At 43.7% G+C, this 13,092-nt stretch overlaps 1 protein-coding gene across 1 annotated transcript in view; it reads left to right on the forward strand.

The window, feature by feature from the left end:
* Positions 1-13,092, forward strand: part of TLN1 (talin 1) — a 3,443,760-nt gene that overhangs the window by 1,545,065 nt on the left and 1,885,603 nt on the right. The window contains exons 15-16 of the mRNA XM_044078439.1: positions 4,339-4,519; positions 9,524-9,607. Coding sequence (XP_043934374.1) covers positions 4,339-4,519; positions 9,524-9,607 — 265 coding nt within the window. The remainder of the gene's footprint in view (positions 1-4,338; positions 4,520-9,523; positions 9,608-13,092) is intronic.

Here is a 13,092-nt window from a genome sequence, read left to right on the forward strand (position 1 = left end):
TGGTCTGTAGTTAGATATTTCAGTGGAAGTGCCTCCTTTATGAAGAGGGATGATATAAGAAGTCTTCCAAGAAGAGGGAATAGTGGCTTCGGTAATAGTTCTGTTGATCAAGATAGATATGGGGTAGGCAATGACTTCGGATGCTATTTGTAAATATTCCGCTGGGAGGTGATCAGCCGCCAAGGTGGTTGGTTTCAGTTTTTTTAAGAGGGAACAAATGTAGGAGGAAGAGACAGGGTTTAGGTTAAAGGAGATGGGCAGCTTCATTAGATTTGGAGAAAGGTGGGGCAGTGGAGGTTAGTTGGCTAGCAAGGGATTGGATAGTAGCGGTGAAGAAGGAGTTAAAGGTGTTGGCTACTACCTCTGCATCTTTCCCGATTTGCTTCTCAGGGGTTGGGGTGGTAGTTTTACCTGGGTGAAGGAGATTGTTAAATCCTGCCCAGAACTTCTTTGGATTGTTCTGGTGTTTATTCTGGAGGTGACAGAAGTATTGTTTTTTGTCCTGGGTAGTGGCTGCTTTGGTAGTGTTTCTTAGCTGTTGAAATATTATGCGATCTTGGGGGGTTTTAGTGGCTCTCCATTTGACCCAGGCCTGATTTCTGAGTCTCATTTTGTTTTTGGTTTCTCTAGTTAACCAAGGTGCTATACGTATTTTGGATCTGATTAGTCGATTCGGGGCATGTGTTTCTAGTATGCTTAGGAATGTATTATTGAAGTGGGAAACACTCTCTTCTAGGGGTAGAGATTTTAAAATGGACCAGTTGCAGGATTTTAGATCTGCAAGGAATAATTGTGGGACAAAGTTCTTTTTGCTTCTAATTAATCTATAGAGGGGGGGGTTAAAAGTTGGGCATTTATGTTTAATAATATAGGTAATTAGGTGGTCACTGAGGTCATTTGGAAGGGTCCCGGTGGTATAGTTAATTGAATCTTTATTGGTAAGGATCCAATCGATGGTGGTTTCATTTTGGTGAGTATTGCCCAGTCTGGTTGGACATGTTATATTTTGGGAAAAGCCATGTAGGTTAATAGGTAGTGGGGTTGAATGGGAGGAACATAGGGACCAGTCTATATTGACATCCCCAAGTACTATGGTTTCTTGTGGGTAACTAGTGGCTAGCCAGGACAGTATTAGCTCGAGATTTTCAATGTTATTCCCTGGTGGGATATAAATAACTATGAGGTTGATGCATTTTTGCGTGTTTAAGCATAGCTTGAGGGCAATAAGTTCTAAGTTAGAGATTATAGGAGGTTGTGTTGGGTTCTTAATAATATTCAGTGTATTCCTGAACATAACAGCTATACCTCCACCCCGTTTATTTACACGGTCGGCCCTGAAGATATTATACCCGGGAGGGAGAATCTCTTCGTCCTTAGTGGCGGGTTTTAGCCATGTTTCAGTTAGACACATAATGTCAGGGGAATGAGTAGCTAACAAAGCGTGCAGATTGTGCACTTTGTTATTAATGCTTCTTAGGTTCAGGTGTAATACTAGAAGGGAGTCAGTAGAGTTACGAACAAGTTTAGTGGGGTTAGAGTCTAGGTCATTAGGGGGACCTGGGTTGGGGTGGATATCGCCATAAATGGTAATACTATTTTTCAGGTGAATTTGTAGTCTTTGTAGTTTGAATAGTAATTTGAGGTGATTTTTATTATTTGAAATTTTAGGGTAACGGAGGGTGAGTTGGGCTAAATTGGGGATTTTGTTTTAAAAGAGTTAGGCATTGGTGGGATAGTTATGGCGAATGATTAGTATGGCAATTGGTGGAGCTTAGGATGGGAGAGACCTATAAGAGTTTGGTTTTCATACTTGGTTAAAAAATAGGCAAAAAGGAGTAGTAGGGTACTTGAGAGGAGGGTTGTGGAAGAGGGAGTTTGGCCATGGTGAGGGGTGGAAAGTGTACTAGGAAGGGAAGATGTTTTAGTTTTATCTTTGGAATTGTGGGAGGAGCTGGAAGTGGGAGGAGTAAGGAGGAAATTGATGGGCGTATAGCTTGCAGAGGGGTACTTGGGAGGGGTTATCAATTCCTATAAATGTAGAGGTACTGGGGGCGGGTGGGATAAGGGGGCAGGGAGGGGAGCGGAGCGGAGCCCGAGCGAGCTTAAGCGGAGCGGGGCATACACCGCCCAGAGTTCTCAAGGTCTTAGAGCCAGCACTAGGTGAGTGAAACGACTGCCAGTGCTTACAGTAAAGAAGCACTTTGGAGGGATGTTTTATCACTTAAATAACAGAAATAAAATCCCTGGTTCGAGTAAGCACAACCTTTTTTTGGTCTATCACTGAGAATAGGGTAGATGCTTTGGTTGTTGTCAGGTAGGAGCGTTGTTCTGAGGAGCCACGCGTAGTTAGGGTTAGCTTAGGGGGCTTCCTGTGGTAGAAGGGAGAGAGGTAGCACAAATTAGTAACTCCGTAAATGTAGAATTGACTCAGAGGTGCCAATAGATGTGTACTAGTGGACCTCAATGATTGGGAGAGAGAAATCAATAACAGTAGTTATGCAGTTAGTGTTACAGTAGTTAGAGAGTTGGCATCATGATATCTCCAGTGTAAGGAACAAAACATAGAACTAGAAGGCCAAACACAAGTTATATCAAGGGTAAGAGATTAAGTTGCACAAGCATACAGTACAAAACAATAACCCAACATTAGTAGATAACAGACACCATTGTTCCAACAAGAAACACGTTCAGACACTTTGAGTTTGCTGCAACAATTCACTAATCCAGTCTAGATGTTAAATTAAGACAAAATGCCACCAACTTAGCATCTACGAAGTAAGAAAAATGATCAAAAACATATGCAAACAACTCACTAAGCCAGTGGCTTAATTATCTTTAGAAAATTTGATATCCGTTTTGCATAAAGAACGCTATGTTGCCTTAAACTTCTATCAACCAAGTCACTATCTGGGTTTGGGAGAAGGACGCTAGTTATATGCTGGAAGCACGTGCTAGACTTGGTGGATGAATCAGATAAGTTCGGTAAAGCAGGCAGACAGACCACTACAAAATACTGGCATTGATAATAAAACAAAGCAAATCTGCAGCAGTCAACAAACCAGGGACATTTGTTAGATAAGTAAACGGTGTCTGGACTAGTTAACATTTCCCATGCTCCTCTGGAGAGTATATTGTTAGTGAGAATAAGGCTGCCTTGATGTTATTAATGGGGGGGGGGGGCAATAGCTACTGTTGAGTGCACCTCATTAGCAGAAGTAATCTTGACGTTGTGCTAATGTCTAAAGTCAGATATTTTGTCAGTTTATGAATTCTGAATGATTTTGACATTGTTCTGTTGAGTTATGTGATTTTTTGGACCTTGGTCAGCCACAAGGAATTTGCTCTGCAGCGTGGAGGAATGACTCCCTTAGTGTGATCCTGGTCAGACTACTAATTTGAGCACTAGAGGTGTTGACTGTTGAGGATACAACTGAGCAGCCAGTGCTAACATTCTCACCCTGAGGAAAGGAAGTAGCTTAACCGGTGGATATGGTGAGACCTGAGGATAATTAAATATCATCAGTTTCACTTGGTTGACGACTCTCGCACCTTTCAGTGGCATGCAGGTTATAATTGGCTGTTCCTGAACTGTTCAGGTGTGTTGCACATTGTTAGCTCATATAGCTTTGGTTGCATTGTACTTTTTGGGCTCCACTGCAGCACACTGACCAAAAACTCTTTTAGAGCTCCCTGCCTTCTTGAGAAGTTATCTGGGTTTTCTTCTTGGATTAAGTCTGCCCTTTTGGAGGGATTCAGATGGACCAGGAATGGTGGTCTTTCGCTAAAGCTGGCCACTGAAAGAAGTTAACCCATTAGTGCTGCACTGCCAACTTTAATATTTCAACGCTTAAATCTGGCCTAATCCCTCTTGGTCAGCAGTTCCCTGCTAAAGTGGAGATTGTAATACTAAACGCATGCACTTGCATGTTCCCATTCTCACTGCATCACTGGCTACAATGAATATACTGCTTGCCAGCTTCTAAGCAGTGCACCCTTCCCTGTACATCATTATCCAATCTTTCCGAAAGTCACCATGTCTGTTCAGGCTGCATGCCTCACTGAGGATAGGACAGTTAGCATCAGCCCCCTACTCTTTTCCTTCCTTCCTTCCTTCCTTCCTTGCTAGATCCGTTTTTACCCAGATTATTTGAATCACAGGCATAGTAGGCCTTTCATCCCTGTGTACCACAGAACAAATTCCTTTTGGCCTGGGGTTGTGTCCACAATGAAGTACCATTATTCCATTACCAGCTTCCTAAGTATGTTTTTGCAGTAGGCATCATTATGTAGAACAACTTTTATGCACTGAATGTTAAATAATTTACTGTCCGACCATAGGTCAACGGTGCTACAGCAGCAGTTTAATAGAATTGGGAAAGTGGAACATGGATCGGTAGCACTGCCGGCCATCATGCGATCTGGAGCTGGTGGTCCAGAAAGCATTCAGATGGGAGTTATGCCCCAAGCCCAGCAACAAGTTACCAGTGGACAGATGCACAGGGGACACATGCCACCATTGGTAAGTATAGCACTTTTTGGTTTTATGCTGTTTTTCAACCAGCAGAACTCTGGTATGCTTGTTTTACTTGTATGGGGATACATAGGATAACGTTGTTTACCTTTAGCTTGTTACCAAGTGCTTGTAGTGATCCGTTGAGGTAGCAAACGTTTCTAGGCTATTAACTTTATATTTTCAAAACTGTGAAAACAAGTCAGCAATACTGGAAAAAGTACTTCATTTTCCTAGTGCCAGTTTTGGTTGACAGTATGCCTCATAAGAAATTTGATTTAACCAATATTTTGTCAGGTACATTGGTTCTTTTTGAAATATATTGCCGTAAACTAAGGGGAATAACTTTGATGAAAAGTGCATTGTGATCTTTCCAGCTTAGTTATATAATTATGAACTAAATTTGTTTTACTTCTCCCAGGAGATGACATGGTGCTTGCAGTCAATATTTGACTGCTTGTTCAAACTTAAGACTCTTCTACTAACAATTTCTTCTATTTCAACAACAAATGTTACAAGCAGGTTAAAGGAGTGGCTATGGGTTCGAAAATGGCCCCAGCCTTTGCAAATCTTGTACTAGGTACATGGGAACTGGAAACCCTTAAACTGTTACCTAACTTTGACAAAGTGCATCTCTATAAACGTTTCATTGACGATATTTTTTTGTGTGGAGCGGACATTTAACAGAATTGAACACGTTTATTGAATCTTTATCTAACAGTATCCCATACTTATCAACAATGGTTTGTACCGAAATGTACAAAAAATTATTTATTTAAGCCGAGATTAAAACGTATTACACAACGTATTACACAACCAATACTGTGAAACACTACACAGCGTTTTTCGTTCCAAAAAAATGCTAGAACTTCATCAGACAACAACCAGCATTGTTACAGGCTTATTTAAAGAGGCAGCTAAATGATAAACTAATTGCCATCAATTAAGTCAATGATTAGAAACTGTAACTAGAACTTCTTAGTTACAGTCTAGCTTAAGTATTGTATTATTACTTCTGTAACATTCAATTTCTAAGCGGTTAAACATTTATTTACACTTACTAGAAAATGCAGTTATTTATAACCTAGTCATCCATAAAAACTAAAAATACTAAAAATACTAAAAACACAGTGACTATATTAACTAACCACTTCCTTTTAAATTTTAATTGTATCAAATTAATAACCATATAAATAAATCTATCTAATATTCCTAATGTTGTTAAAAATTATCATCATCACAAAAACAATAAAATATTACTAACACAATATTAATTTAAACCCTAACCAGCTTAAAATGTATATTATATATATATATATATATATATATATATATATATATATATATATATACATGTATATGTAAGACAATATAGCTAGCTTATCCTAAAGCATTCGGATTTCAAACATTTTATAAGTGCATTTAGGTTCTTAGTGCCATTTTATTATTATTCTTACTTGTTACCTCAAAAGGTTCTTTAATTTTAAAATGCAAGCAATTGTACAAGCTTCATTAATTCCTGGCTCCCTACATGCTGCTAGCCTTAATTGCCATGCTAGTTCTTTTTTCTCTAATTCTAGTTTTAGGTAAAATTCATTGACAAATTTATTTGCTTCGCTGTGTTTAGCAATACCATCAATGGCCATGAATGTAAAGGAGTGCCCAATGTTAGTGTCACAATGTCTAGCCAATGCATTCACATCTTTTTTCTTTTTTGCAATTGCATAGACATGTTCATAGATTCTGTCCTTCAAACGCCTGTCCGTTTTCCCTACATAAAATGACGGACATTGTTTGCATTGAGCTAGGTAAACCACTCCCTTGGACATACATGAAAAGCATCCCCTCACATCATACCTCACTGACCTAATGGTGAATGAATTTGATGTATCTAGTACTTTGCAATACTTACAAGCACCACATTTCTTTGTCCCTCTGTTTTCTTTCTCTTTCGTATTGTGTGATTTTGTTTCAAGTAGTTGCTTCAAGTTTGTGCCCCTTCTGTATGTTATTACTGGGTCAAAGTTTAGAATACTGGAGATATTTTTGTCTATTGATAAATAACTCTAGTACTTCCTCACTATCCTACCTATAGAAAAAAAATGTGAATGCATTGGCTAGACATTGTGACGCTAACATTGGGCACTCCTTTACATTCATGGCCATTGATGGTATTGCTAAACACAGCGAAACAAATACATTTGTAAATGAATTTTACCTAAAACTAGAATTAGAGAAAAAAGAACTAGCATGGCAATTAAGGCTAGCAGCATGTAGGGAGCCAGGAATTAATGAAGCTTGTACAATTGCTTGCATTTTAAAATTAAAGAACCTTTTGAGGTAACAATTAAGAATAATAATAAAATGACACTAAGAACCTAAACGCACTTATAAAATGTTTGAAACCCGCATGCTTTAGGATAAGCTAGCTATATTGTCTTAACATATACATGTATATATATATATATATATATACATTTTAAGCTGGTTAGGGTTTTAAATTAATATTGTGTTAGTAATATTTTGCTGTTTTTGTGATGATGATAATTTTTAACAACATTAGGAATATTAGACATTTATTTATATGGTTATTAATTTGATACAATTAAAATTTACAAGGAAGTGGTTAATATAGTCACTGTGTTTTTAGTATTTTTGGTATTTTTAGTTTTTATGGATGACTAGTTTATAAATAACTGCATTTTCTAGTAAGTGTAAATAAATGATGTTAAGTTGTCAATCTCGCCTTCATTCTTGCTGGATGGGTTCGGAGCCGATCCTCGGCTCCGACTCGGCACTTGCTTTAGCTTAGGAACTCCTTTTACCAGCTCGAGGCAACCCCATATCCCATGATGCAAGGCGGAACTACCTCAGATCTCGTTTGCCGCTTAGCGAAAGAGGTCTCCTTTACCAGCAGAGGTAAGTGAATTTCTTGTAAAAGAAAGAAAAGCTTAGTTAGTATTTTTATTTCCCCTTTTTTAGTCATAGTGTAGTCTGTAGTGATTACAGCCCACCCTATTCCCTTATTTTCAAACTTTTATAACTTCTTTTTAAACCTTAGTGTAAAAGTTTTAGTTAGGCCTTAAACCCCAGTTGTTAATCCCTTCCTGTGTGTTGTGTGTAGGGGATTAATTTGTGTGTTTGTTGGGGTTTGTCTGTGTTTCTTCCACCTAGGATATGTCTAGGGAAGGCAAGGTCTCAGGCTTCAAGAAGTGTGACTAGTGCTGTCAGAAAATGTCTCTGACAGACGGTCACACGTCTTGTGTTTATTGCCTGGGGCCTTTGCACCTGCAGGACTCCTGTGCTTTGTGTCACTCCTTTAGCCAGAGAGTCCTGCAGGAAAGGAGGAACAAACTTATCCTCCGTGGCTTACTTAAGCCAGAAGGTTCTCCCTCGAAGGCAGGGTCTGGGAAACCTTCTAAGCCACCGAAGGCTCAGGCTTCAGTATCTAAGCCTCCTCCGGTGGCTCTGGCTCCGTCGGAGCCGAGATCGGCTCCGGCTGGAACCGATGTATCTGCCTCGAAGGTAGTGGGTTCGGTGCCGGCTGGCTCCGATACCTTATCTACTGTAGCTTTGTCGGCTCCGGATGGAGCCGACACTTTATCCAGCATCGGAGCCGAGAAACCTTCAGCTCCATCTGGAGTTCAGGGGACTTCGGCTCCGTCCCAGAAGAGATCTCGGTCCCCTTCGTTACTGAGTATCCACTCGGCTCCGGGGTCTCCTCTTTTGTCGGAGCGGAGCCATCGGAGCCGATCTTCGAGATCTTCCAGGCTGTCTGACCATGACTTGGAGAGGGTGGTAAGCAGGCTGTTGAAGTCTCAGGCACTGGCCCAAATGCTCCATAGCCCGTCTCATCAGACTTCGGCTATAGCCTTACCCCTTGAACTTCCTGCTCTGACTCCACATCGCAGTTCGGAGCAGGAGCTTCTCGGGACAGCGACTGTTTCGGTGCCGGAGCCGATACATCCTTCGGCTCAGTCATCCTCGGCTCCGATCTCCTCCTTGAGACCTTCCTTGGAGGGATCCGGTCGTCGGGTTTCCCTTGTCTGCTCCGAGGGGGCTAGTGGCATCGGACCCTTGTCCGACCCCGCTCTCCCTCTCGGGCTTCGCTTTGTAAGCTCGGCGCCGACATCGGCCTCTGAGCCTTCCCTCTCAGTGGAGCCGGGCATTCCTGTTTCCTCGAGCGGGATATTCCGCCTCCCGGGAGGGAGCCTTTGAGGTGATGAGCAGTGTCCTGGCCTCTGAGCCTGGTCAACGGTCCATCCCTCTAGCTCCTCCCTCATCAGTGCCTGCAGACGCCTCTTGCCAGCCTCTTGTTCTCAGGCCCAGGGATCCATCGCCCCAGGTTTCCCCATTGGGAATTTTCTCCTCTTCGAGGTTTCTCCTGATCCTGCAGGGGAACCCCTCGGAAGAGGACGTAAGAGGAAACACACAGACTCCCCTGAGTCTACTACATCTGATACCGACTTAGATGAGTCGGAGGGTTCCCCGATCCCCTCTGAGGATGTCTCCTTTTCAGACATCCTTGAGCTCCTCAAACAGAGGGGAATTGGCTCTCCTTTGACCCCTTCGAGGATGAGTCGGTATACCTGGAGGCTTTTGGATCCCGACCCTCCACCTCCTGGGTGTCTCCGCCTTTCGACCCACTTATGCAGGTAGTGGCTCGGAAGGCGTGGGTGGCTCCAGATTCTGTGGAACCTGTCCCCAGGAGACCATCCAAATTCATCACGGCCCCTTCGGACAAACAGTTCCTTTCCAAGGGTGTCTCTGTGGATGCTATGGTGGTGGCGGCGGCCACTAAGAAGGAAATGGCGGATCCTTCAGTACCTGTCCATCCTCCTAACAAGGATTCTAGGACCATGGACAGGTATGGAAAGCGGATGTTTTCTTCAGCGACCTTTGCTATGCGTTCGCTGAATTAGCTTTGTCACTTCACCAGGCTTCAACGAGATGTTCTCAAGGAACTGGGTTGAAGTAGTCCAGAATCCTTCTGCTGCTGGGGCTCAGGAAAAGATTGCCTCGCAGCTTGCAATCCTGAATTCCATATCTAACTCCTCCATGCGGCTCATATCCTATGCAGCTGATGGAGCGAGCAGGGCTGCAGGCACAGGAGTTGCTCTTAGACGCCAAGCCTGGATGCGGCTTTGTAATTTTGCGGACCCCTTTAAGGCGTCCTTCACTAATACCCCCTTTGATGGTTCGGCTTTGTTTGGACCTCAGGTGAAGGATACCTTGACCAGGTGTGAGCAGGACGGTAAAACTCTTTCTGCCGTTAGAGTCCAGTTTTCCACTCCTTCTAGACCATACCCCAAGGGTCAGAAGGGGGGGAAGATGTGGTTCCGTAAAGCCCAAGGAGCTACACTGGACACACGTGGTCAGTTTACCCCCAGAGGCAGAGGGGGTAACAATAATAGACGCCCTAGAGGCAGGGGGGGTCCTCAGAACCAGGGCAACAGGGAGTCTCTTCCTGAGAAGCCCTTTCAGCATCCCTGAGGTGTTGCCCGACTGTCCACCCTTGGAGGCAGTCGGGGGAAGGATTTCGCTGTACCCAGTAGCCTGGCAATCCCTATCTCAAGAGATGTGGGTACAGTCGATCATATCCGAGGGTTACAAAATCCCCTTGAAGGTTTCCCGTACCTCTACAATCCCTTCCAGACATCTCACCCGGTCAAAGGGATTTGGCAGAACAGGAGGTTTCAAAGCTCCTAGAAAAAAGAGCCGTCCAGACTGTGCCGGCAGACCAGGTAGGATCCGGTGTCTACTCGAGATTCTTTTTGGTCCCCAAAGGACGGAGATTGGAGACCAATATTAGACCTGAGCAATCTAAACAGATTTGTCAAGAAGGCAAGATTCGGATGGTCACGCTTCAGTCCATTCTGCCCTTTCTGGGCAAGGACAACTGGATGTGCTCTATAGACCTTCAGGATGCGTACTATCACATAAAGATTCACAGACGCCCAGAAGGTTTCTCCGCTTCGGCTAGGGACCAGTCATTACCAATTCAGAGCACTGCCCTTTGGCCTCACTTCAGCCCCAGAGTGTTTACCAAATGCATGGCAGTGGTCACAGCTCATCTGAGACGTCAAGGATTCCAGGTGTTTCCCTATTTGGACGACTGGCTCCTCTCCGCCACCACCAAGTGTCAGCTTCTTCAGTCCAGAGACTACACTCTACAGCTTTGCAGGAGTTTGGGAATTTCAGTAAATTTGAAAAATCTTCTCTGCTGCCTTGCCAATCTATCACCTTTATAGGCAGAATTAAACACCGTCAAAATGTTAGCCAGACTAACAGATCAAAGAATTCTGGACATCCAAAAATTTGTTCGCTTCTTTTGCAAAGCAACAAGATCAAAGCCAGATTTATACTGAAGGTTCTAGGCCTTATGGCTGCGGCCATTGTTCTTCTACCACTGGCTCGCTTCCACATGCCTTCTGCAGTGGATGCTATTCACGCAGTGGTCGTACCACAGTCTCCCGATGAGGCACGAAGTCTTGGTAACACAGTCGTGCGAGCTCATCTGAACTGGTGGATATCTTCCCTCTTCTTCATCAGGGCCGACCCTTTATTCCCCTCCTCCAGTTGCCACAGTCACTACGGATACCTCTCTGATCGGGTGGGGGCATTATCAGGGCAGGATGGTCCACGGACGTGGCAACCCATAGAATACCATCTGCACATAAATGTCCTGGAGATGAGAGCAGTGCTTTTAACGTTGCAAGCCCTCAACGACTTTCTTCCCACGGGACTATTGCAGTACAGACGGACAACATGTCCGTAGTCTGGTACATCAACAAACAGGGCGGGACCAGGTCCTATCCGTTATGTCGAGAAGCTCTCAGACTTTGGCAATGGGCGATCTCTTCTCAGCGGTTTCTGATAGCAACGCACATCCCGGCAGGTCCAACCTATTAGCGGACAGGCTGAGCAGATCCATTCTGATGCCTCACGAGTGGTCTCTCAATCAATCTGTAGTGGATCAGATTTTTCTGAAGTGGGGCACTCCTTGTTGCGATCTTTTTGCTACTCCTCAAAACAAGTGCCCCGATTTCTTCACTCTCTTTCCCTTCCAGGCCAACCCTGAGAGACTCTCTAACCCAGGATTGGCCCGGGGACTTCTGCACGCTTTTCCTCCTTTTCCCTTGATTCCACAAGTCATTCAGAAAGCCACCGTTTTGAGAGCCAAGTTGATCCTCATTGCCCCATATTGGCCTCGACAAATTTGATTTCCGTCTCTGCATCGTCACCTTCTGGTGCAGCCCTGGCATCTGGACCCAGTTCCGGATCTCTTGATCCACCAATCGGGTCAGCAGCACCGGGCCATTCATTCTCTCAACCTCACTGCTTGGTTGCTCCACTTCCTACCCTAGCCAGGCTACCGATGATTTCGGACTCAGAGACATTTTAGTGTCTTCCTTGAAGTCATCCACTAGGACTGTTTATGCTAGCAAGTGGCGACGTTTTTCTATTTGGGCGAATTCCAGAAATATTGACCCCTTTACTGCTCCTGTACATTCGGTTTTAGATTTCCTGGCGGAGGTTTTTCATTCAGGATCCTCGTCATCTACAGTCAAAGTACAACTGGCTGCTATTTCCAAGTATCATGTTGGCCTGCATGACAATAACATTGTCTCATAGGTTATGCAAGGCCTTTCTGAGAGGAGTTTTCCTCCTAAAACCACCTATAAAGCATCCTCCTCCGCAATGGGATCTAAACTTAATGTTGGCATCCTTGATACTACCTCCCTTCGAACCGTCTGCTTCATGTTCTTTGAAGTTATTGCCCTGGAAAACTATATTTTTACTGGCTGTCACTTCTGCAAGAAGGGTTTCCGAGATTCAAGCTCTCTGCATTCATTCCCCTTATTTGGTTTTCATAAGGACAGGGTATCATTAAGAACTAACCCTTCCTTTCTCCCCAAAGTCGTATCTCAAACCAACATTAACCAATCTATAGACCTACCAGTCTTTTTTCCAAACTATTCCGACAGAGCTGGACAGAAACTGCATTTTTTGGATGTCCATCGTCAGCTCAGGTACTATTTGCATAGAACTAAACAATTCAGAAAATCGGACCAATTATTTGTCTCCTATGCAGAAAACAGGATAGGTCTTCCAGTATCTAAAGTGACCTTATCCAGATGGTTGACTTCCACTATTTCCTATGTGTACTCTCTCAGAGGCAAACAGCTATCTTCTAAGCCAAAAGCACACTCAACCAGGAGTCTATCCACTTCTGCAGCTTTTCAGGATAGACTACCCATTGATACCATTTGTGCAGCAGCTACTTGGGCCACGCCATACCTTTGTCTCTCATTACAAGTTGGACTTGGCCTCCAGAGATAGGGCCAGTTTTGGTTCCACAGTTCTCAAGAGTCTGTTCCATTGAGCCACCGGGATACAGGTGCTAGGGACGGTCCCATCCAGCAAGAATGAAGCCCGAGATTGACAACTTAACATTTAGAAGTTATGTACCTACCATAACGTTCCATGTTAGTTGTCTTCTCGCCTTCTTTCTTGCGGCCCCTCCCTCCTTCCCCTGGCCTGGACAGATCTTGAAGAGTTCCTATTAGGTTGTTTCCAGT

Source organism: Protopterus annectens, chromosome 1.part1 (genome assembly GCF_019279795.1).
Source record: "Protopterus annectens isolate FY-2018-M chromosome 1.part1, PAN1.0, whole genome shotgun sequence".
NCBI classification, from domain to species: domain Eukaryota; kingdom Metazoa; phylum Chordata; order Ceratodontiformes; family Protopteridae; genus Protopterus; species Protopterus annectens.